This window comes from Leuciscus leuciscus (assembly GCF_965113295.1).
Source record: "Leuciscus leuciscus genome assembly, chromosome: 16".
Lineage (NCBI taxonomy): Eukaryota > Metazoa > Chordata > Actinopteri > Cypriniformes > Leuciscidae > Leuciscus > Leuciscus leuciscus.
Window position 1 is genome coordinate 26,556,754 of NC_138740.1, and position 24,784 is coordinate 26,581,537.

The window sequence follows — 24,784 nt, forward strand, 5'->3', positions numbered from 1 at the left end:
TAAAGCTCTCAAGATACAGGATGGGCAGGCTTTGTGAATCCACTCAGATTTACTGGATTCAGGCTGATCTGAAGTTAAAGCTTGGTTCTGACATATTAATAATTTGATCAAATAAATAAGCAAATATTATAACTTTATTATTTATTAGTAACTAAATTCCAGCCAAACTAAACCACAAAATGTATTTTACAAAGTGTTTCTTACATAAAGGAACGTTTTAGGAGAAATTTCATGTAAGCGGACACTGCCATCTAGTGTATTTTATTTGTAATTGCACTACACATCAATAAACGGCAATCAACAATCACCACTTGTTTAAAATTATGTACATAGTCGACTTGTATAAAATCTGAATAAATTATGTATAAATTCTACACTCTAAAATCTGTAAAAAAAAAAAACTAAAAAAAAAACCTGCATTGCATTGCGTTGTGATTGATTGTAAATGTTCGTAAACAGATTGTGTAGGCCTACTTGCAGAAAATTACAAGTATCTTTTCCTTTTTTCTAAGCATTTTTTCTTACAATATATATATATATATTACAATAATATAATATGATAGAATACAATATAGAAATAACATTGCACAACCTTTATAATTATAATAATTATAATACTTTTTTTTAACGTTTTTCATAAGTAGTCTATTTATCATAGACTGTATTTATTTTATTTTTTAAATTTATTGTAATTACAGAGAAATAGTTTTAATAGTTTTAGTTAACAATAACAACACTGCTCACTTTAGCCTTGTCGACATTTTAAAAGGAAATCAAAGACATTTTAAACGTAAGAAATTAAAAACTGTTAAAATGATTTAGAGAAGCATTTTATTTGAGTGCAATGTATTTTATTAACATAGATTTTTATTCTGTATAATGTTTAAAATCGTAAAGAAAGCTACTTTAAAATAACTTTTTCAAAATGGATAATGCACTGAGGATGTTCACCTCATATGGACTGCCACAACAAAATATTAATAAATAAGAAAAAAAGCAGTTTCTAGCTTGTATTGTTAAAATCAAAACATTCGATATTCGTGATAGATCAGTGTCTGTTTATAAGAAAATATATCACATTTTTCCAGCAGAATAATCAACAAAAGTGTGTCTGTTAGGACCCTATTGCTTTGGCTGTGTCTCAAAACCTAGTGAGCTACCTACTTAGGCAGCGATTGTGGGCGTCATGGGTGCGTGCAGCATTTTTTGCCATGATAACTCAGAACGCTCCCAAAGAGAAGCCTAATACTGCTGTAGTAAGCAGATACATAGTGACACACATCCTTGAGGTCAGTGCCAGTATAACATGTCTCAGTTCAGTTCCCGGCGCATGTGAAGTAGATCTCAAATACACACACTGTCCAAGAGGTGCGTGACGAACAACTTTGACTTCCAGCATTGATTTCGGCGACTTTACTTCGTCCTTTTTTCGTCGGAGAAACTATTTATTTTGTTAACATTAGTTGAAATAAAATGACTGAGCAATCGGCCCTGCTTCTGCGAAAACAGCTAGCAGGTAGGTGGCTAACTGTTAGCGTGAATAGTACAAGTCATCTTTATTATGTCTGTCTAACTATTTCCTTTCCACACTATCTGTACTTTTTAACAAAATTACACAGTGTTTAACGGAAACCACTGTGACAGTGTTTGTGGAAGAGCTTATGGGCTTCGTATTTCTACTTGTGAAGTAATAAGGTCAGAAGGTTTGGCTAGCATGCTAGCTGAATAAGTTGGTGAGGTTGATCACAAAGCTTATACCCTGCCTGTATTAAAGAAAATAATCTAGTTATAAACATGGAATTTTATATATTTTAAAAGAATGGTAATGGATGGTAAAAAATTAAGTTATAGCATGTCATAGTATCAGTTGACACGTGTTAGTATGCAGTATACAAATTATTGGCCTGCCAAGTAGGAAACAATACCAACACATTTAGGTTTTGGGCTTATTAAGTACAATTATATATATATTAGTACATTGGGATATTTAGATCAATCTTTACATCTTTATTCCTACATATTAAAATCAATCATTTTTAATGCTTCAAGTGATCACAACATTACTAAGGTACAGTATGAAAACTAGACATTATGATATTTGCAAGATTATTAGTGTTCTTAAAGGTTATCTTTAAGTCAGCATTAGATGACTGAAAATGTAATCTAATATCCAATATTGGCCGATATCTTACAGAGCTCAACAAAAACCCAGTGGAAGGTTTTTCTGCTGGTCTGATTGATGATGATGATATCTATCAGTGGGAGGTTGTCGTGATCGGCCCTCAAGACACATTATTGTAAGTAACCAATCCTGTGCTTTGGTTTAGTTGTGCGAGTGGCCAGTTGACTAATCTAGTCTCCTGAAATGCTTAAATCTCTTCCAACAAAACCGTATACTCACTTTTTCTGGTTTTGATTTATAGCGAAGGTGGATTTTTTAAGGCGCATCTCAATTTCCCTCACGATTACCCACTTCGACCACCGAAGATGAAGTTTATTACGGAGATTTGGCATCCTAATGGTGAGTGCATGTCAGTTTTGGTGAAAACACCTGTAGCGGCTGACACTGATATTATTCTTCGTCTCTAATCAGTTGCGAAGAACGGAGATGTGTGCATTTCAATCCTACATGAGCCAGGAGAGGACAAATTTGGCTATGAGAAACCTGAAGAGCGTTGGCTGCCCATCCACACCGTAGAGACCATCATGATTAGTGTGATCTCCATGTTAGCTGACCCTAATGGTGACTCGCCAGCCAATGTGGACGCAGCTGTAAGTTTTTTGATTTTGTTTTATAATAACAGTCACCATGAAATCAAAATTTACTCCTTTTACTTCCTTGATATTATAAACATCACTGGTATTATTATGCAATTCATCACAGCATATTATTCTAGAGGGAAAAAGGGTTTGTTTTTAATCAAAATTATTCACATTTCATGAAAATGTATTAACTTGCTCAGCCTATTATGCATAGAATTGTGAAATGACTTGCTTTTTTAAACGGATTTTTAAAAAACATAGCAGAAATAGCTGCTAATAGCAGTTAAAACAGCTCAAACATGAATTTTAGTCTGGGACTAGGCTTAAAGGTCCTTGCACAAGTTTCGGAGGCAGTGTGTAAACGTGATTGACAAAACACGAGGTCGTATTTATTCTTTAATGTGCGAACATTTTGGATGCTAATTTCGGACTCGGCGTGCAAGGACCTTAAGTATTGTCTTTGAAACCAGGGGTAAAATTAATTAGTAACTTCCTTTTCGCACCATCAGTTACACGCACATTTCAAGCGTGGCTCTTTTTTTTACTGGATAATTGAATCAGTGATTTGTTGGCTCAAGAACAGCTGCAATTGGATCAGTCCGATTCACAAATGAATTGTTCAGTGTTATTTGTGAACCAATTCAGCTGGATCATTGGAAAGAATTAACTCGTTCATGAATCTGACATAGAGGAGGTGGCGATTTCTTCAGTTCGTAATAATGAGGAACTATGTTTTTATGGAACCTAGTCGAGTAAATAGTATTGGAATATAGTGAAGTAAAAGTTTTCCAAAATCAAAATACTCTGATTAAGTACAGATACTTGAAAAATGAACTTAAGTACAGTAACAAAGTAGGAATACTTTGTTACTGTCCACCCCTGCATGAAACAGAAATTCTGTAAAAAATAAGAATTGACAATTTTGAATTATATATGAAAATAATAATGAAAAATAAAAGTTCATGGTTAGTTCATGTTAACTAATGTAGTTAGCCTAATTAATGTTAACAAATGAAACCTTATTGTAAAGTGTTAACATGACTTTCTTTATTCGATTTTTTTGTAGGTTTCTAAAACGGAAAATAAATAATACATTAACAAAAATTTGACACAAATGTATTCATGGATACCGCATTAATGAGAGAGTTCACTCAAAAAGGAATATTTCGTCATCATTTACTCACCCTTAAGTTGTTTCAAACCTGTATCAGATTCTTCTGTTGAACACAAAAGATATTTTAAAGAATGTGGTAACCAGACAGTTGACGCCACCCATTGACTTCCTTAGTATTTTTTTTTTCCTACTATGAAAGTCAATGGCCACCGACAACTGTTTGATTTCCAATATTCTTTAAAATATCATCTTTTGTGTTCAGCAGAAGAAACTCGTACAGGTTTGAAACAACTTGAGGGTAAGTGATGACACAATTTTCATTTTGAACTATCCATTTAATAGCACAAAAGGATGGATTTGAAAAAGAAGAATTCCCATTTAAGATTTCTCGTCCTGAGTAAAAAAAAAAACTCCTCAATTTTTTTTCCGATTCATGTTTTTGTTCTTCTGAAACAATAATTAAAACCTTCACATTTGTGTTTGGCTTGCAGAAAGAATGGAGAGATGATCCCAACGGTGAGTTCAAGAGGAAAGTGGCCCGCTGCGTGAGGAAAAGCCAAGAGATGGCATTCGACTAGACGCCCCATCACGTTACTTTTGTTATTACATATATTATTATCAGTTCCCATCTCCAAATCTTGAGGTCAGAGACAGACGTTTCAGGATTTATTTCTGCATTGATTTTAAAAACCCATTACAGGCTCATATCAATTTAATAGGTTTAACTGATGTGTTTCATCACAATGCTTCATTCACATAAATTGAATTCTAACCAGCCCCCCTAGATATGGCAATTACAAACCTTAATAGGGGATTACCTTTATTTTATTCACCAGTTATTTGGGGTAGCACCAGTTAGGGATATCAGAGCAAAGCCACCGTTGGATAATTCGTTTATTTTTTTTATCTGAATGTGTGAGTTATAGCACGTTCTGTTAATGTTGATTTATTTTATTTTTTCCCCCACCCTCTAGTGTGTCTGAATTATTTATTATCTTAATTATGATGAAATGTACTGCATGACACTTGTGTTTTGACTCGCTTTTTTATCTGCCACTGAGCCATCAATTTTGAACAGTCTTTTATGCAATTCTGGCGTGTTCTGTGCGTTTATGGTACTAGTAGAGGCTGATGGTCCGAATCGATGCTGATTTCCCTCCTCACTGACGTGTCGGGACAGCCCTGTTCCCTTAAAAAAAAACAATACCGCAAGATGTCTCTCAAAGGGCCATCTCTTTCTCTGCTGCCTTAAGTTGTTCTCCTATCAATAAGGAAAATTGTATTCAGTGATGTCAAGTCCGTCTCAACGTCTATTCAGTATTTGAGCTGGAATCCTCTTTTGGACGAACCAAAAAGTTACAGATTTGCATGAGACAGATAATATTTTTTGTATAAATGGTGAGCTCAAAAGCTGTATTTTTTGTGTATGTAAATATGATGTATTGTACCATAGCTCTATCAGTCATTTGTTTGTGATGTCCCCCCCCACACATGTAGTTTTGTAACCTCATTTATGACTGTATCCTGTTCACTCTTCTGTTCCCGAAGGCCCCATCATGTAATTGCTCATTAAAATGTAGCATTTGTCTTATCTTCTGTTTGTCCTTAAGTTTTATTCTCAGTCTTACTTTTGTCCTGTTGTTTATGTCTTATGTCAGTCTTGTAAAAAGCAGTTACCTCAATAACTTCTAAGGGTGCATAAGATTCTTGGCAACACATCTTATCACAGTGAGATTTGTTTGGTGTTGTGTATTAATGCAAATGTAATTTTATTATTCAAAAACAATATTAAGCAATAAGTGCTACATTTTCAGTTGGTCTCTGTCACGTTTTGATTTGAATCAGTGGTGTGAAACGCCACAGATTTACTCCAGTTTGTATTGTCCTTGGTGGAATATTGATTTTTGACCACTATATGAATGTCATTTCTTTCTGGAGCAATCATTTTTGTTCTTTAAGTTCAGATAAATAAAACCATTATTATAAACTCACTACTCACCAAGCAGTGTTGTTTTTGTTAACTAAAACTATTAAAAGTATTTTTCATTAATAAATATAAAATAAAATCTAAATATTAGATGGAAAAACTTTAGCATAGAAATTTATCTTGACAACTGGAATAAATTTAAGTTGAAGTATTAAAATTAAATGTAAAACTTAACAGAAATATTAAAATAAACTAAGAAAAATTATTAAATGAAAACTGAAAAAAAAAGCTATTTCAAAATATGAATAAATACTATAATATATAAATACAACTAAAATAAAAATAGTTTTTGTTAATTGAAATAAAATATAAATATTAGATGAAAACTTGAACAGAAATTAGAAATGTTGCTTTGGCAACTAACAAATCATTTTAAGTACTATAATGATTACAACTGAAATTTAAAAGTTAAAACTATAGAAATATATAAAAATGACAAAGGCACATAACAAAAGTGCTAAAAACAAATGAGAACTCAAATATAAGGCCATTTAAAATATTAAATACTATAATAAGTTAAGTCATTCATTAGACCGATTCATTCAGGAACAAAACATTGCTGTGTTGCTACTGTAGGCGTGCAATGGCTATGTGGAAATGTTTGGAACTATATGTGTGTGTGTGTGTATATATATATATATATAAACTTTTGTTGGATGCGATTAATCGGATTGACAGCACTAATATAATATATAATATTATAGCACTAATACTAATGTAAATATTACAAAAAAAATAACACTGGCAGTCAGGCACCAAGTGTATTAGTAGTACGTCCTCATTCAATGACGAGAGATGCTGTTTCTCTTTAATATATTTTTATTTGATCGACTCCTGCTTTACATGACAGGCAGAAATCACAAGTAAAAAAATCTCCAACAGAATCAGAGTAAACACGCTCGCATACACATTAAAGAAAAAAAAAAAATCCATCCACATCCCACGCAGAAGTACCCAGAGAGATCCTGAGTGGTTTGTTACTGGCCAGGTGCAGACAGACTTTTGTTCATGAACTGTTTCTTCACAAAGCACACCCACCACTGAAGACCAAAGACATGTGAATGATTATCATCATCACTTCATTAGAAATAAGTCAAATAACATGAATTTCAAACATCCAAGAAAATGGATAAATTAATAGATAAAGAAAGATATATATATATATATATATATATATATATATATAATTAAATAAATAAAATACTTTATATAATATACATTTTTCTTTATTTTGCATTTAAGTAACAAGAAAAATGTGCTTAATTATAATTCAAATAATTGTCATCATGCAAAGAAAAAAAGAATGTTTTTTTGTTTATTACTTGGTTTGACTGATAATATTAAATATAGTCTCACCTTGCTTGGTTTGTCTGTCTGAGGGTCGAACACACGGTCACACAATCTCAGTCCCGTCTCCTGTCGGATTTGCTGCAGGTAAGCCCTCATCGTTTCTGTCCAGGGGGAAAAGATGGTATCTAGATCAATTCGGCGATAACTCTTATAATAAACTTATCATAGAGAAGGTCTTAGTGGATGTGCAAATTAATCAGACTCAGTAACGTTTCGACTTTGTTGTGCCATACCTTCCTCCTGTTTGTTGGAAGGTTTAGCATACATTGCATTCAGAGGGAAGCCAGGTTCTCCAGGGATGGGAAAATTGGTAATCCCCAGCGTGTACATCTCCTTCTCTCCTTGGCCCCTTGAACTGCACTAGAAATCATTTATAAGATTGTAGTTAAATACTTATGAAGCATTAGCTATGAGGAAAAGCAACAACACCTGACAAACGATTAATCACAGAACATTTGGATTATACTATGAAATAGTAGGTATATATATATATATATATATATACTTCAGATGCAAAAGCCTCTAAGTGCCATCTGAAATTTTCTACTAAAATGAATTTTTTTTTCAAGCTCGTATGTTTAAGTTCAGTGATTTCACTTTAATGACAATTAATAGGTCATTTTCATTGCCATTAAAGTGAAATAACTGAACATAAACATACAAGCTTGATAAAAATGATCATTCTAGAAGAAAATTTCAGATGGCACTTAGAGGCTTTTGCATCTGAAGTCTTCATATATATATATATATTTACAATAGTTACCTTTTGGAGCTTCTTGAGGCACTCAGAGATGTAAAGAGTGATGTAGATCAAAGTCCGATCAGCCTCATTCTATCAAAATTAAAGAAATAAATATTTTATGTATTTATATACTGTATATAAGCCGGTTTATGCACTACAGATATTGTCAAAGCAGCTTCACAGTAATAAACTGGAAAATAACAGTTAATGTTGCAGTACATCAATTATGAAACATTCAATTTCAGATATAAAACAGCTCTACAGAAGACAATAGTGTCATTATTCAGTTCAATCACAGTGTCAATGTTGCAAAGTTCATGAATTATAAAACAAATTCAATTCAGTGTTTGTTTTAAATTATTTATCTGTGCAGACCATTCTTTCTTCCTTTTTTTAAAAAAAATACATGCACTCGTAATCTTTACTCAAAATAACTTCCCCTCCTGTTTGCAGTAACCTCATTTCTCTGATGACATATTTACCGGCGCGAGGGCGGGACAACCTGTCACTCACATGACATCACCAATAGCAAACCACAACCATACAATCGATTCCCGATGGACAAAATCAAATCCCGCCCTAAATTCTTGGTCGAGAAGCAGTTTCACTCAGATATACGTCACAACAGGGAAGTAAAGACTATTGCAACTTCCATTTCATGCCGATTTTAAAGTGCATAATATATAAGAGTCTGAAATAAAATAAAACTAATTAAAATCTGATATTAAACATGAGTGTTTGAGGTAAAGACTAAAAAAATATGTGTATACAAGGAGGACCTTTATTCTTCTCTCAAGACAGAACTATGAATTCGTGTTAAGGCATGCCAAGTACATTTTTCTAGGCTCATGTACAAACATTCACTCCTTACCTTAATTTCATAGTTCTTGAAGAAAACATTGGCTTTGAAGTAGTAGATGGCCTCGTCGATAATATCTGTGTCTTTGGCTGAATATGGAAAGAGGAACGAACAGCTGATTTGTCAAATGCGCTTTACTAATGATGGCCATTTAAGGAAGAATCTCACACATCTTAGATCTGACAGTACTGCCTAGAATCAAGCAAACTTTCTTACTTTCTTTAGAAGCAGGACCCTTAAACTGTGTTTTAAGGGGCAATAACGCCATATTCCCCACCAGTTTGGTGTCTGTGTCCATCAGGCTTGAGTGGTAAGCCTGAAGAAAGGGAGAAAATGCAAGCTTGAGTCAAAGTCAAACAAAATTATTTCTGTAATATAGCAATTATTTTATATATTTTTTTTGTATTCATTTTATTTTAAATAACCGATATTTGAAGAGAATCAGTCAGTTTTCACTGCACTGAATGCAAATGAGGAAATCCAGTTGTTTGCATCATGAACAAATGCAACAAATCTGTTTCCGCAACATATTTCTGATACTTCCACATGTATAGTGGGCACTAAAGCATAAAGACCAAAACATCATTTCTTTGTAAAACTGTTACATTTGTAGAAAAATGGCCTGAGTAAGATGATGTATAGGTTAGCGCTGTGGCTAATAATGCTAAAATATCTTTCTTGTTCGCTCCAGCTCTAAAACGTGGCACAGCGGCTGCTCACAAAGCAAACAATTGCGCACATCGTTTAAATCATAACGTTTAATAATTTCTTACCGGCATTTTGGTACGATATGTCCCAAACCTAGCAGGCAAAAATGAAAATGTCAGAGCTGCAAACCCGCCGCTTCCGCTGTCCCACCCTTTACAGATACAGGAAGTTTCCAGTACAGTATCCCGTCATGACCACTAGGGGGCGCCGAAGAACATCGGCATCGCTCCTTCACTTTTTTCCACCACAAAATTTCTTTGAAAATCTTAAATATGTGTGCCATTAAAAGATGTCCAACCCATTTTGACGTCTCGGCTGTCAAAACCAAGCGAGCTGCTTATCTAGACAACATAAGTGCATTAGGTTTTAACAAGGATGTAATCAAGACTGGATGGCCAAATATAAAAGGTTAACATCCCACTATTGAACAACACATAATGATAAACCACTCTTCTGCATTGGGCATGTCTCCATTAACGTTTCCCTAAGGTTGTAACGTTTTGAGACCTATGTAACGACTGAATAATTTTTTTTATATTAAAACCACATTGACATTTCCATATTTTTATTGCAAAAATAAATAGACAATTCTAAAAAACTGATTACATTTTATAAAACTCTGCTAAGAATATTGAGACACAGCACAGGTTTAGGTTGCACCCTCCAACCAATGATATTATGAACATGACAGAATATTGTTTAAATAAATTAAACTCTTATTTAGTGGAACACATGTAAATGTAGTATGGCTTCATGTGGGATTTCTTCAAGAATCTGCTGTGCCTTGAAAGAACTCATCAAAATTCGTGTTACTGGGTTCCTCATTAAATTCCTAGAGAAAAGAGAAGCAAAATTGATCAGTTTAATGTTTACATTTATAATTTGGTTGTAATTTGATCTAAAACAATTTTTTTTAAATAAACAGGTTTTTATAAATGTGTACAGTAGTTGAAAGTAGCCTTATGCGCAAACCTTGGGCTCTTTAAACTCCAGGTCTTCACCATACTGTATGGAGAAATCAATGTTCTGCAGGACAATGTTGATGCCCTCCTCATCAGTGCGATCAAAGGGCAGGAATCGAACCATACTGTAATCATCAATCTAAAGAAAACAGTGCAATTTTGACAATTTACTAAAGAATGTTTGTAAAAGTTTTACCACCAGATAATATCAGTGTGACGATGCTAAGGCTGAACAATTAATCTAAATAAAATCTAAATAGTGATAGGGCCATGCGATTATCAAACTGCAAATGCTGTGATTTAATTAAATAAATATAGAGTGTGAGACTTCAGTAAAGAGCTTCAACAGATTTGTTTGTAATAAGAATCGTTTATAAATCTGTAGCCAACAAAGTATTTTTTGTTTAGTTTGGGTTCTCTGCAGAAAATGAAAAAATAAAGAAAGAAATATAAAGAAATTAAGACATAAATATTACAGTTGTAATTATTGTAATATTATGAATAAATACTCAATTTGTGTACAGTGAAGTAGTATTATTAAATAGATTTCTTTTTTAATGATAATAATGATCTTTTTAGTCATACTAAAAAGGAAAAAGAAATAATTAAAACAAATATTAGAATTGTGTTTTTACAGTTGTACTGAAAATAAAATTATTATTATTATTATTATTAAATACTCAAAGTGTACAATGAAGTAATATTGTTACAATAGAAATATATATATTATTTAGGTTAATAAAATGTAATTAATTAATTATTATTATTATTATTATCCTCATCATTTGCATTTTTAATGCAGAATTTTTCCTCAAAATTGTTCAGCCCAAGATGATGCACTTGAATTGCACATATACCAGTATTTATCAATTCCTCGACTCGAGGAAGAATCATTGTAACTGTAACTTACCAAACCACAAATGGCCTTGGTTAATTTTCTGAATTTCTTGCTTCTCAAAGCAACAGAGTTGTCCTCCATCACGGAGTACATATCCGGGTCTAGATACCTGCAAATAAAACAGAACAACAAAAAACACACTGTTATGACGCTTAAATGTAGGTTTAAAAAGTAATCTCATTTCAAGATCTCTCGAAACATACTTCTCTATTTCCTTCTTAGCCTTTGGATTGAGTAGATCCATTTTAGTCATTATGTTGACTTGTGGAATTTCTAGCAACACCATAGCACTCAAGGCGGCCATAACTCCAGAGATAAACTAGAAAATGAATAACAACAAAAATAAAATCATAATTTCAATCATTTCTTAATCAAAATTACTAAAACAAATCCAGCCCACAGTTGCCGAAACAGACTTCACTTCCACTTCATAGAACTGTAACACTGTTTTTTACATTATTTGTCATTGCCGTGTGACAAGTATTACCTTGAAGGTCTCGACCATGAACTGAGAGTCAACCAGGAAGACGCCACACACGCGGAACTCCCACTGCTGTAGCTGCTCCACAAGATGCTTCATAACAGGCAGATGCGTGTACAGCTCGATCTGACCTGCAGTCAAGAGGACACAATGCTCTTTACTGTTCCACGCCAGTCCTCAAACAGCACCATACCATCGACCACATCACCTCTTACCAGGGCAATCAAACAGTATATAGTCATCCTCCACATGACCAAGACTCTCTTCCAGCCAGTCAAAGTTGTTGGCGAAATACTCCATACAGAAGATCAGTCCTCCATTGGGGCCGAATCTCAGGGAGTCATCCTCCATGACGTCATCAACTTGGATCAGTTCTCGAATATCTGCATACAAGTGCAATTGTATAAGAACACACTAGCTGTCTTTAAACACAAACTACTTATAGAAACGACACTATTGAGCACAAGCTGCATAGAGTTCTTTCTCTGCCTAGAAAACGCAAAAAAAACAAGCTTTTGAATGTAGACCTATATGCAGTTTTTTTTCTCTAGGATGGTGTATTGAAGTTAACATAAATGGCAAATGATAAATGCTAAAACAAGGGCAGTTGCAACACTAGTTATAAAATACAAATTGGGTAACATTAGTTAATACATTAACTAACATGAACTAATAATGAGCAATGCATTTGTTAAAGCATTTATTTATCTTTGTTAATATTAGTTAATTAAGATACAGTCGTTCATTGTTTGTTTGTGTTAGCTCACAGTGAATTACCTAACGTTAACAAATACTGATTGATGTTAACAAAATTTGATTTTAATAATGTATTAGTAAATGCTGGAATTCACATGAACTAAGATTAATAAATGCTGTAGAAGTATTGTTCATTCTTAGTTCTTGTTAACTAAAGTAGTTAACTAATGAAACCTTATCGTAAAGCGTTTCCACAAATTGTACGTATTTTTACAATTTTAATAACGTGTTAATCAAATCACTGTATAAAAATGACTCTTTTTTTTTTTTTTTACAGTATTTGCATTTTTTGTTGTTGTCATTTGCACCACTAATTCTGAAATACATATTGTATTTCATGTTCGATTGATGATTGTAGGTAAAATTGTTCTTTACCTAGATATTTTCTTTTGAATGTTTACAATATGCAATGAATATTACATCACTCAAATATCTATTTTAAGACTGTTTGGGACTATTCAATTTATTTTAGCAAAAAGGAGTTAACTCATTTAACTTTAAATAAGTATAATGCAGTAAATTAAAATAATCAATGAAATAAAAATTAATCCTATCTGTTTAAGAAATTAATGTTAATCGATCTTACTGTGAACGCCTCCATGTAATGTCATATAATATAACTTACTTTTATTGTGGTATTTATTATTTGTGAGTAATAGCTTCCTTATTATTTAATTATTAAAATATATTTATTTACTTTTTTCTCTTTCAGTGTGTGCTGCTTGGATTTATTGTGGGTGTGTTGAACAATGATAATGCCTGTTTGTTTTAAAGGCATTATTATTAAAGGTTTTAACATTTTGAAGTTGTTTAATTAAAAGTAAATAATGTAATGATACTACTGTCTGCACTGTACATTACTGTCTACCAGTGAAAAGCTTGAAAACATTTGACAGAATTTGTTTCTCATGAACCGTAAAACCTTTCTGATATGAACATATGTTCAAAATAAAAACAAAAAAGATCTGCTAGTAAGTGACGTGGATCTATGTACCGGTTCCTCACCTGCCATGACAGGATACTCAAAATGTTCTGCAGCTGGATCCAGATTCACCACCTGTACAGATCGGTTGAGGGCCTGGCAATGATCTATCATTGTGGCACAGTAAGTACTCTAAAAAAAGGGAAAAATAACTCTGATTTATTATTAATATCACTACCATATTGAAAGCAACAATATAGGCCTACACTGGTTCATGCATTGTACTTATAAATCACGCGCAATGCAGACCAGTCTAGTGTTTAGGATTTTACTTCAGCACAGATATACGCACAATAAAACAACAAAATCATAATTATTTGGAATAATATAGTATGTTAGCCCAACTAGTCATACTGGTGCTTAATTACCTTTCCACTTCCGGCAGGACCCATCACTAGTTGCGCATATCGAGGCATTGTCAATTCTCCAGCTCCAAAAGCACGAGATGTTATGTCGTTTTCTCTTAACGCACAGAAAAACGTTATTTGTCTCCGCTACCGCGATGTGTTCCACTTACAGTTGCCATGCTGTTTTTTCGTCACATAGTACGGAAGCCCGCTAGAGTCAAAACACTGGAAACGCACACACGCGCATTGTCGGATGGGATTTCAGGTCGCCTTATATCACTTGTATAAGTCACAGATCTCACAGTTCAGGTAACTCTCCGGCATGAAAAAGCACGTGAAATTCCTTGAAAACAACACCGATAAAAGCCGTCTGCATCAAAAAAAGTCGTTTTTGCCTTTAAGGTAAGCCAGAGAATATGATAATATAGCTATGCAAATTACTTAAAGTTATTGTGTTGTTGTCACATACAAATTATGTGTTTCCCATATACTGTTTTGACAGGCTATCTGGTCTCAACCATGTGCAAACTGGTAAGTTTGTTCCATAAATAATTTTCTGGAGCAATTAATGGCTTTGGGTCATTCATGTTAATTGGGACACTTTTCCTAGTCATCTCAAAAGTAATGTGTCCTAGTTAAAATCATAATAATGTCAGATAATTTTCTGTTTACAAATATTTGATTGTCCTATATAAGAACGTGTTGCTTTAATTTTGTATAATTTACATAACTTTAGAGCATTATTTTGCATGTTGTACTATCCTAAAATAGTTCCTGAATCACATCACTTCATTTGTATAGCACCTCTTTTGCTTCATACATCTGTAAATGCAGTATACATCTGCAATAGCATTAATAGTAAATTTGAATTCAAAATACAACCATTTTATCTCCCCAGCAGCCTGGCAGTTTTTTTCCATACGGCTACAGAGTAGCAAACTTAATCTGTGTAAATTACAGAAACATTACACCTGTATAATTTGGACAGAGTAACCAAGAGTAACCAGAGTCTCTGACCCAATTGAGTAAAAAAAAAAAAAAAAAAAAAAAAAAGTCCTAAAGGCAAACAACTGTCATATGTGTAACCATGATCTTGGAGTTTTTACTTTAATAACTTTGTGAATTGTAACTAAATATTTATTTAAAGTAGGCTACTTAAATTATTTCCTTATCCAGGAAAAACAAACTCAGTATTTGGACATAAAATACAACCTGCATCTGCACAAGAGCCAGAACAAGATCGGGACATTAAAACTATTCATATCCCTAAGACCATGACTGCTGCTCCATTTTTACAGGTATTTCATGAAAATGTGTATCTTGTGCGTCAATTAAAAAAAAAAGTTACTCTGAGGTCCGTAGAGGACAAAAATGTACAAAACCTGTCATAAATATTTAAAGACCCATGGCAGATTACTGTTAAAGTAAAAAAAAGAAAAAAAAAAAGAAGTGAAACAAAGAGTTATAGAGGTTTAAGTTTATGAAAATTATGTATGAACAATTTTTATAGCCTATAAAATATATATTTTAGAAAACTCAAAAACTGTTAGAAAATCAAAGCCATACATATAAGCTTTAGATTGCCAGCAGAATGAAAGCCTTTGAACAAAGACTGCATAATTTTATATTCAAATGGCCCCGAATAATAATTGCAGTTTTAATGGGTTTCAATGGGGACATTTTTGTCCTTAAGGTCCTGAGTGTAACTATTTTGTGTACCTAGTGTAAAATAGATTTATTAAAGGAAATGAAGATGAAATAAAATTCCAATAAAAATACAAACTTCTGACAAAATTCATGCAGTTGGCATTAACACAGGCAAAATGATAAAAAATAAAAAACATGTCCTTATTTGAACTTTTCTGTTACTTTTACATCTCTTTACTCAGACAACTAGTCTCATTTTGTAAATGTTGGAGTACCTTTAATATATCTGCAGAAAATTTAATTAAAAAAACTTCCTTAAAGGGATAGTTCACTTTGAAATTAAATTTTGGTATGTTTTAGCTTACCTCAAGGGCATCCAAGATGTAGGTGTCTTTTTTTCCGCAGTAGTTTCAATTTTTATATTTTTAGGTCAAACCGTTCTTGTCTGTCAGTCATATAATGCAGGTCTATGGTCACCACCTCAAAGAGCATGCACAGAGAAGTCCAAATTAAACAGTTCCCCATCGTAAGTACACATTGATGGCCTAAGACACGAAACGAGCGGTTTGTGTGAGAAAACGAACAGTATTTATCTCGTTTTTACCTCTTGTACACAGCCACGTCCAAGTGATCTGAGAGCGCGGGCGGGTATAGATATATACAATAGAAGTCGCCTTGGCTACGGTTTCGTTCCAATGAACTGCCGTAGCCAAGGCGACTTCTATTGTATATATCTATACCCGCCCGCGCTCTCAGATCACTTGGACGTGGCTGTGTACAAGAGGTAAAAACGAGATAAATACTGTTCGTTTTCTCACACAAACCGCTCGTTTCGTGTCTTAGGCCATCAATGTGTACTTACGATGGGGAATTGTTTAATTTGGACTCTGTGCATGCTCTTTGAGGTGGTGACCATAGACCTGCATTATATGACTGACAGACAAGAACGGTTTGACCTAAAAATATCAAAATTGAAACTACTGCGGAAAAAAAGACACCTACATCTTGGATGCCCTTGAGGTAAGCTAAAACATACCAAAATTTAATTTCAAAGTGAACTATCCCTTTAAGGTCAGATTTGCAATGATTTGGATGACAATATCTGATTCAGCAGCCATAAGAACCTTATGCCATGTAACTCGAAATTCACATTTAAATAAACACTGGTTTTCAGCATCCAGGCTTGACACCAGGACAGAAGCGTTTTCTGTACAGTATCGCAGAGGCCTACAGCAAAGAGCACATGCGGAAGCTAATATGTCAACATTATATGAACGTATTACACCGGTGTATCCGGACAGGTGAACCATCACATCATATAATATGAGCATGGGACTTATGCCTGTATTAGCAAGAACTTTTAATACAATTAAACATTTGACATATTACAACTTCTTATACTCCATATTTAGTGCCGGATGCGCATCATGTGAATGTAAATGTGAAACTGCAGATGTCAACATACACCCCAGAAGTAGAACACTTGGCAAACTCTCAGAGTACATCTATGAACAAGAAAGAAAAAAGTGGAAAGAGATCTTCGACTTCAGAGAAAGTCAAGAAAACAACTTTACCTAAAATTGTCAATCATCAAAGGTAAGTATAGATGCCAGCTGCAAAACATTTTGAGAGGCTTAGCTGTAAACTTAAAAATGTAACTACTATACACAGAGTGTCTTCTGGATTTGCAAAATCGAATATGGGACAGCCAAGAAAAAGGAGGGCTACCATTGCAACGCATGCTTCTTCACGGGGTAGGTTTGGATCCTTTGAACACTTTAGGTTCCAGTTTTTAACATTATTCAAAATGGAGTTAATGGACCTAACATTTCCAGGATCACGGCCATGGGAAGCTGACTTCGAATGGGAGGCGACTGAAACAGATTCTTATCTTGCTGGACACATGAGTGGCCTGTCTTTTAATGAATCAGAAGATGAAGAGGACTTTATATTTCTTACCTAACGCATCAATCTAGGTTTTTGTCATTTATGAAAAATATCTAACAAAATCATTCTTAAAACATATCCTAGACATAAACAATCCAGATGTCCAAGACATTTCAAAATATTTAATAATATTGTGTCAAATGTGTTCTGTTTTCATAAAAAAATACACTGCTCATGTGATGTGGGGTTTTATTTTATGAAAGATGACTTAACATAGGCCTTGAAAAATTAATAGGGGACATAACATATTTATAAGACTAATTCACACTAAAATTATGCAAATAATGCAGCATTATTGCATTTTCAACAACCATTTGCTGAAACCACAAATTGATGACATTCTGGTGACATATAAACAGTATTATATATTACATTGAAATATAGTGTAATGTTATGATACAGCATTTGTACGATGGTGAAGTCAGGTGAGAGGGAATGACAAGATAAGCATCCTGAAAGAAGGCATCTGACAGCATCGTCGTTCTTTACGACTTTTTGTATTCGATTCTCTCGACCTTGACGTCGTCTCCAATGAGCTGATAGACATACGTTACCACTGTGGATGCTTGAATGTCCATCAAAACAAATGATGGTGTGATGTTACTGTAAAGAGACAATTCAATCACAAATCATCCACGTAACATTGGGTATAACGTTTGATTAAACATGATCTGAAGAAGATAAACGTAAATGTTATACCTTTCCAGTGCGCTATAGGCCCCTGTGGCAGATCCAGGGTTTATATAAAATTTGTTCTCATTCTCAAAAGCCTCAAATTTGTGTGTGTGGCCAGATATGAGAATATCCACATCCAGTTGCCTTTGAAGGAGCGCCAAGCTCGCCATGTCACCCCATGGGATCACTTGGTGTCCGTGGATCAGACCGATTTTAAACTGCCCCACCGTCACCACCTTCTGCTCCGGGTAATTCAAGTTCTGTCATTTAGAAACAAGAAATGTGGATGGTTAAAAAGTGCATAAACAACTTTGAAAAACAGAAATAGGTAATAAAAGTTAACCTCATCAAAGTCTCCTCTGACAATGTGCACGTCTCCAGCGAGTGTTTTCAGGTAATCATAGCTCTCCTTTGTACAGAGGTTTCCTGTGCAGAGGATGTGCTGAATCTTGCCAGGCACCAGCAATTTTTTGAATTTGGGAGGCAGGGTGTTGCATCGGTGGGGAATGTGCAGATCACCTAACACAAGCACCAGCTAATGGCAAAAGACATCTCGTTAGCGTTCTTCAAACGTTAGTTGTTGGACACTTCAAGAGTGAAGGAAAAGTGGGGTCACAAGCAATGCATTGCTGTCTGAATAAAATCTTAATTAAATATTTTTGGAAAGAATGTTTTGCCTTTGGAAGAATTAGCATTATGTAATCATTTAAAATGAGAGCAAATTTTCTTCAGACATCAATCAAGTCAAAGCTGAGCAAGAGAGCGGATTCTAAGACTGTTAGCTTTGTTGAACCTAAAACAGGCTGAGATCGAACCGTTCACATACAAGCCTAACTAAAAATGTTACTTGACAAAACTTTAAAATAGTATACTGACATCCTACACTGTGGCTGCATCCAAATGGCATATTTCCAAACTATATAGTAGGTGAAAAACTGTGTGAAAATTTTTTTCAGAGCAGGGAAGTGATGCAACTGACACTGGTAGGTCACATGACAATAAAAATCATACTACACGCATTCATACTATTTAGAACATACTTTTAATTCAAGTTAAGTACTTACTCAAAATAAGTACCTACTCAAGAGAGTATGCGATTTTGGATGCAGCCTCACTATTTCTGCAGTATGTAGCTTTATGATGTGTAGAATGCAAACATTCCCTATACCGTATGCAATCTTTCATTATTTGATCGAATGTTAAGACATGTGAACACAAAACTTTATGATTATAATGCAAACTAATGTTTTTATTTCTAAAATGATAACTAAATAAAACACTGAATAAATTTGAAGAGAATAAATTACACATACAGCAATAGCATACTTCTGATTGAAAAGTTGCATACTGCTTCATGTGCTTGAAATAAAAAAATAGGCAGTATTCAGAATATACTGTGCTGTAAGCAGCACTCAAGTATCCCATTCCAAACATAACTCACTACTCCCATGAGACTTGATACTCTAATTAGCCTGTGTTTAAAATATACATCAAAATGTTCATAAAATATGCAAACCACAAAATGTGTTGCTGTAATGCTTAGAAACAGGATGATATATGTTCAACATGCCTCGATTGATGAGTATTCTGCTATTTTCAATCATTCTGCAAGCTGATAATTAGATTACTAGCTATTTTGTGGTCACAGACAAATTCATTTAAATGGCAAGCTTTCTAGAAAAAAAAGAACATCATAAACCCAGAGCAGTCTAAACAGAAATAAGACTGAAGGTGAGAGGAATGGTGACAGATCCAGCAACAGCACTACTCTAAAATTCAGAAAACCAGGAGCACGAGAGGTCTGGAGATGCACTTACTCTGTGACCAGCCTGATTACGATGCAGATGTCAGGAAGGGGAACAGTGGGTGAGGGAGGGTTTGAGGAAGAGGATGCATGATCATGACAAAAAACAACATACAAAAGATTAAAGGTGATGTGAGACAGAAGGAAAACTGAAACTCAGTGGATAAATAATATCGACTGGAAAAGTCAACATAAATTAGATTGAATGTTAGCTGATTGTGGTTGATGAATGGAGGACACTTGCAGAAGTGTTAGTGTGTTAGTGTGAAAATCGGGGTAAAAGCTGCTGACGTTTCCCATAAGAACACAGACTCTAGAACTTCAATGACAAGTTCGATTTGAAAGCACTCATTTCTGTAAAACTGCTGTGGAACGATATTTGCTGCTAAGCAAATACATTTTTAAAATGTTTCTCTTCAGTTTTATACATCTAACAAAAATACAATGTAAGCTGAAAACAAAGTAAACGTTTTTTTAAGAACTGCTTTGTCTACATTGACTTTAATTTTGTAAACAACATGTCAACCTCATAATAGATAAGATACTAGAAGAACAGTTTTATGTTAGCCACTGTAGGCTAGCATTCTGTTACTGGACTCAGCATTCAGCATTAACACACTATACTAGGTATTGCTACAATGAAACGCATAATTAGTTTATATAGCGAAGAATATACTTCAAGTGTCAGTGATTTAATCAATTTAAAAGAGACTGACTAACGTAACATTCTGACTCGATACTGTTGGGTTGAATCACACAAGCAGCGCTAGCTCGCTGCTGTCATGTGACCCATCAGCGCTAAAATACCAGGTTTTTGGGAAAACAGCCTAAATATATACTCGGACGTATGGTTTTAAAAGGAAACCAAAAAGTACGAGTATCTGCTGATAAAGAAATCTTCTCTGGTAAATAAACACGTACCATTTTGTCCAGCTGCGTGTTTGAAACAGAGCTCAGGAAGCTGATGTTGACTGGTAAGGCCAGAAACTCGATGTTGCCAGATCGCGCAAGAGAAATAAGCAAATGGTAAAAACGCCTAAATTCGCTTATAAAACTCGCACCTGGCAACATACTTCAACAAGGCGAAAGCACCACAGCGCCATCTGGCGCATATATATTTAACTCAAGATGATCAGAAGTTATTTATATGCTTTTTTTATTGAGTGTAAAACTGCCATGACTCACCTAACTTCTACAAAAGTGGAAGTTCTGAAGAATATTGATGCTTATCCTGAACATCATGAAAGTGGATGAGCTTTGAAGTTCCGATAAAAAAACCATTATTGCATGAAAGCATCATAAAAGTAGTCAAAGTCTTCCGAAGCCACAGAGCCAATCCTTTATGTAAGGAACAGAGTGATTTTTTTATGTTGTTATTCACTTGCCTTTTAAAATCTAGCTTAACAGCCATGGTATCCGTTCACTTTGTTGAATACACGAGCAGTTTGGGCATTCTGCCATATCCTTTAACTCTTTTTGTGTTCCAAAGAAGAAAGCGAATTAAAATACAAGGGTGAGGAAATTGTGAATATTTATTTTTGAGTGAACACTGTCCTTTTTACATAGCCTACAGACTTTGAACTATAGTGATTTGTGTTTACAACCCTATTTCCAGAAAAGTTAAATAAGTCATAAATTGTGATAAAATTCACAATCCAGGATTTCTTAATTCTCTTGAACCTTTTTTTTTTAACTGACAAAGAAAAGTTTTCCAATGTTTTCACTGAACAACATTATTGTATTTTGTAAATATAAACAAATTTTGATATTGATGGCAGCAACATACTACAAAAAAAGTTGGGACAGAGGCAAAACAAAAAGTGGAAATATGATCAAAGTTAGATTATCCAACTCTTTTGAAACAGTCCACAATGAGCAGGTGAATTGGCAATAGGTGAGGGTATCGTGATTGAGTGTAAAAGAGATTCTCAGTCTTTGTGAGCGAAGATGGGTCATAGCTCACCACTTTGTGCCAAATATCATAAGAGAATTGTCAAACAATTCAATAATCACATGTCTCAATGCAAGACTGCAAAGAATTTATGTCTTTCACCATCTTCCATACATAATATTGTGAAAAGATTCAGGGAATCCAGAGAAATCTCAGTCTGCGTAGGGCAAGGCAGGAGACCTCTGTTGAATGTGCGTGACCTTTGAGCCCTCAGATGGCATTGCATGAGAAACCATCATGTTACTCTGTTAAATAAAGCCACATGAGCTCGGGAGTACTTTGGAAAAAACGTTTTGTCTGATGCTGCATCAGGAAATGCCACCTGAATCTCTGTTACGCAAGGAGAAAGCTATAACAGTTCTAAGCAGAGATGCTGTCGAGTTCTCTGGGCCCGAGCTCATCTCAGATGGTCTATAAGACAGTAGAAATGTGTGCTGTGGTCAGATGAGTCCATGTTTCAGCTTGTTTTTGGGAAAAACAGACATTGAGTTCTCAGTCCCAAAGACAAAAGGGACCATGAAGATTTTCATCAGCGACAGGTCATCTGTCCTGGTACTGGGGTGCATCAGTGCAAGCGGTATGGGTGACTTGCATTTGTGTGAAGGTACCACTGACATGGAGGCATATATTTGGATTATACGGAGACATAAACTGTCATCAAGATGACATCTTTCCTGGGAAGCAAGACAATGCCAGGACTCATTCTGCACATGCTGAAACTGTGGTTTCTAGACACTCTGCACCATAGAAGAGATGTGCCTGCCTGCAGTCCATATCTGTCTCTTATTGAAAATGCATGACAATTTAATGAAAAGGAGAACCAGACAGTGACGACCACAGACTGTTGAGCAGATGTCTTGTATTAGACAAGATTGGGCAAATATTCCACTTGCAACACTTCAACAATTAGTATCCTCAATTCCCAAATGATTAAAAAGTGTAATTAAAAGGAAAGGTGATGTGACACAGAGGTAAACATGCCTAACTTTTTTGGAGTGTGTAACAGCCATCAAAATCAAAACTTGTTTATATTTACAAAATAAAATTAAGTTGGTCAGTGAAAACATTGGAAATATTTTCTTTGTACATTTGTCAGTTAAATAAAGGTTCAAGAGAATTAACAAATCACAGATTCTTGATTTTATTGCATTCTACAAAATGTCCCAACTTCTGGAAATGGAGTTGTATAATAACCATTTCTGAAGATTGATAAGTGAACTTGAACCAAGTGTGAACACTGTTAATGATCATTCTTGATAATTAGTCTAAAACTCACTATATTCAAACTGTAAAATCATCTGCTACTAATTTTAGCTGAAAATATTCAGGTAACAAGTTGGCTATATTGGGGTAAGTTTTCAGCAGCAATGTAAATGTAATATAATACAAAATACGATGGTATTAAAATTTTAAAGCTACAATATGTAACTTTTTTTCGCGCTAGGGGTCACTAACCTCTTACAATAACAAAGGTGTAGGTTGATGACGCATAAGCGGAATTATGGAACTTGCCGTCATGCCGAAGGATCTAATAATGTTTATGGATGAGTGAATACATTGATGTTTTTAACATGACTGGTATGAAGCAGGTCACGATTGCTAATGAGAGACAGATATCAGCGCCACACGCGAGTCCCACGGATATAAAGGAATAAGGACATTTCATTCTACCGAACTACCTGCAAGTGCAGAATTACTACTCACACAGGTGACAGGTCGAAATTTGTGAGGTAACGCAGCACTGTTTCACTTGGTCTACACACTATCACACTAAACCGCTTTTGAGTGTGTTGAAAGTTATAATGTTATTCTATGTGTTAGTTTGTCTGTATGAGACTAGCAGTAAGCTAGATCAACATTAGAATAACATACTGATCATATTCTAACATTTCATCATGTTGAGCTATAAAACATTGATTAGATTTATGTACATTTGCTCACCTCTACATTTGCGCGTCTCTGTCAAGTCGAAGTTTGTCACAGACGTGGAGCTCTCTGCATCTCGAAAATGCCACGCTGATATTGATCCTCGTTTTAGTTCTCCTTTTGTCCCAAAGTCTGCTTGCCATGGTCCATAATGTTTGAACGAAACAACAACAGCGTGAGCGTGCCGCTAGATTTAACGCAGTTGTCCACATCTGTCGCCATATGGCAGTACGAGCGGAAACCAGGGATAGCGCGGATATTACGTCATTGACAGGCGACAATGACCAGGGACGAGTCATTATTTAAAATTTGGAATTTCTCTGAAATTAAAAATCTTTGGGAACTTTTGGGATATTGTAAGTAGGCTACACAACTGCAGGAAATATATCACAATGTGCAAGTGATTTGTGGAAATATTATTACAAAAATCTTACATATTGTACCTTTAACTAGGGGGTAATTTTGGTAAAAACATGTGGTTTTGTATTTTGCCACTAGGTGTCAGTGCAACATAAGAAAAAAGTGACGAAAACCAGTGACTGAAGCAGTGACTGAACCAAAATTTGTGTTAAAGGGGACCTATAAGGGAATATAAGTCTCAGGTGTCCCCAGAATGTGTATATGACATTTCAACTCAAAATACCACACAGATAATTTATTATACCATCTTTTTATTATACCATCACCATTTTTGAGTAGATGGAAAAACATACTTGCTGCATCCTAAATCCTATACTTCCTTACTATAGAAGGCGAAAAACAGTATGTGACAAAAGAAGTATGTCCGAATTCACTGAGTAGGCAAAAAGTAGGGGAGACCGGGGACAGTTGCAACACTTTTTGCATTTCTCTCAGTTACTCAGAGACTATTTGGACTAGACCAAC

At 34.6% G+C, this 24,784-nt stretch overlaps 5 protein-coding genes across 5 annotated transcripts; 2 read left to right on the top strand and 3 right to left on the bottom strand.

The window, feature by feature from the left end:
• Window positions 1–1,282: 1,282 nt before the first annotated feature.
• ube2g1b (ubiquitin-conjugating enzyme E2G 1b) lies at window positions 1,283–5,468 on the top strand. Its single transcript, XM_082141175.1, has 5 exons — window positions 1,283–1,516; window positions 2,195–2,297; window positions 2,424–2,521; window positions 2,594–2,772; window positions 4,369–5,468. The coding sequence occupies exons 1-5, from the start codon at window positions 1,474–1,476 to the stop codon at window positions 4,453–4,455; spliced, it is 510 nt and encodes a 169-aa protein (XP_081997301.1). The 5' UTR covers window positions 1,283–1,473; the 3' UTR covers window positions 4,456–5,468.
• A 1,197-nt stretch (window positions 5,469–6,665) lies between these two features.
• Window positions 6,666–9,736, bottom strand: arpc3 (actin related protein 2/3 complex, subunit 3). Its single transcript, XM_082141174.1, has 7 exons — window positions 9,589–9,736; window positions 9,032–9,131; window positions 8,828–8,904; window positions 7,978–8,046; window positions 7,448–7,574; window positions 7,221–7,315; window positions 6,666–6,904 (listed from the first exon to the last, which is right to left on the bottom strand). The coding sequence occupies exons 1-7, from the start codon at window positions 9,592–9,594 to the stop codon at window positions 6,842–6,844; spliced, it is 537 nt and encodes a 178-aa protein (XP_081997300.1). The 5' UTR covers window positions 9,595–9,736; the 3' UTR covers window positions 6,666–6,841.
• Window positions 9,737–10,071: 335 nt separating this feature from the next.
• gpn3 (GPN-loop GTPase 3) lies at window positions 10,072–14,159 on the bottom strand. Its single transcript, XM_082141172.1, has 8 exons — window positions 13,971–14,159; window positions 13,626–13,734; window positions 12,080–12,247; window positions 11,871–11,995; window positions 11,587–11,702; window positions 11,396–11,492; window positions 10,496–10,624; window positions 10,072–10,355 (listed from the first exon to the last, which is right to left on the bottom strand). The coding sequence occupies exons 1-8, from the start codon at window positions 14,016–14,018 to the stop codon at window positions 10,290–10,292; spliced, it is 858 nt and encodes a 285-aa protein (XP_081997298.1). The 5' UTR covers window positions 14,019–14,159; the 3' UTR covers window positions 10,072–10,289.
• Window position 14,160: 1 nt separating this feature from the next.
• fam216a (family with sequence similarity 216 member A) lies at window positions 14,161–17,578 on the top strand. The gene is given in 7 exon segments (XM_082141176.1): window positions 14,161–14,351; window positions 14,452–14,480; window positions 15,126–15,247; window positions 16,771–16,897; window positions 17,009–17,193; window positions 17,197–17,199; window positions 17,203–17,578. Coding segments are annotated over 7 exon segments (903 nt in total). The 5' UTR covers window positions 14,161–14,271; the 3' UTR covers window positions 17,560–17,578.
• A 137-nt stretch (window positions 17,579–17,715) lies between these two features.
• On the bottom strand, window positions 17,716–21,026 carry vps29 (VPS29 retromer complex component). Its single transcript, XM_082141173.1, has 4 exons — window positions 20,944–21,026; window positions 18,562–18,753; window positions 18,243–18,478; window positions 17,716–18,146 (listed from the first exon to the last, which is right to left on the bottom strand). Exons 1-4 carry the CDS (start codon window positions 20,944–20,946, stop codon window positions 18,029–18,031), a joined length of 549 nt encoding a protein of 182 aa, XP_081997299.1. The 5' UTR covers window positions 20,947–21,026; the 3' UTR covers window positions 17,716–18,028.
• Between the last annotated feature and the right edge of the window lie 3,758 nt (window positions 21,027–24,784).

What these genes read in the sequence shown, in the direction of transcription:
- ube2g1b (XM_082141175.1), top strand. Translation starts at nt 1,474, where the DNA reads ATGACTGAGCAATCGGCCCTGCTTCTGCGAAAACAGCTAGCAG. An exon ending in TCTGCGAAAACAGCTAGCAG is followed by an intron (nt 1,517 to 2,194) that starts GTAGGTGGCTAA and finishes GATATCTTACAG; the next exon opens with AGCTCAACAAAAACCCAGTG. An exon ending in GGAGATTTGGCATCCTAATG is followed by an intron (nt 2,522 to 2,593) that starts GTGAGTGCATGT and finishes GTCTCTAATCAG; the next exon opens with TTGCGAAGAACGGAGATGTG.
- arpc3 (XM_082141174.1), bottom strand. An exon ending in GCCTCAAGAAGCTCCAAAAG is followed by an intron (nt 7,575 to 7,977) that starts GTAACTATTGTA and finishes AATGATTTCTAG; the next exon opens with TGCAGTTCAAGGGGCCAAGG. An exon ending in TTCCAACAAACAGGAGGAAG is followed by an intron (nt 7,316 to 7,447) that starts GTATGGCACAAC and finishes CCCCCTGGACAG; the next exon opens with AAACGATGAGGGCTTACCTG.
- gpn3 (XM_082141172.1), bottom strand. Translation starts at nt 14,018, where the DNA reads ATGCCTCGATATGCGCAACTAGTGATGGGTCCTGCCGGAAGTGGAAAG. An exon ending in TATACTGTTTGATTGCCCTG is followed by an intron (nt 11,996 to 12,079) that starts GTAAGAGGTGAT and finishes TCTTGACTGCAG; the next exon opens with GTCAGATCGAGCTGTACACG. An exon ending in TCATGGTCGAGACCTTCAAG is followed by an intron (nt 11,703 to 11,870) that starts GTAATACTTGTC and finishes TTCATTTTCTAG; the next exon opens with TTTATCTCTGGAGTTATGGC.
- vps29 (XM_082141173.1), bottom strand. An exon ending in TCAGAGGAGACTTTGATGAG is followed by an intron (nt 18,479 to 18,561) that starts GTTAACTTTTAT and finishes TCTAAATGACAG; the next exon opens with AACTTGAATTACCCGGAGCA. An exon ending in GCCTATAGCGCACTGGAAAG is followed by an intron (nt 18,147 to 18,242) that starts GTATAACATTTA and finishes GTCTCTTTACAG; the next exon opens with TAACATCACACCATCATTTG.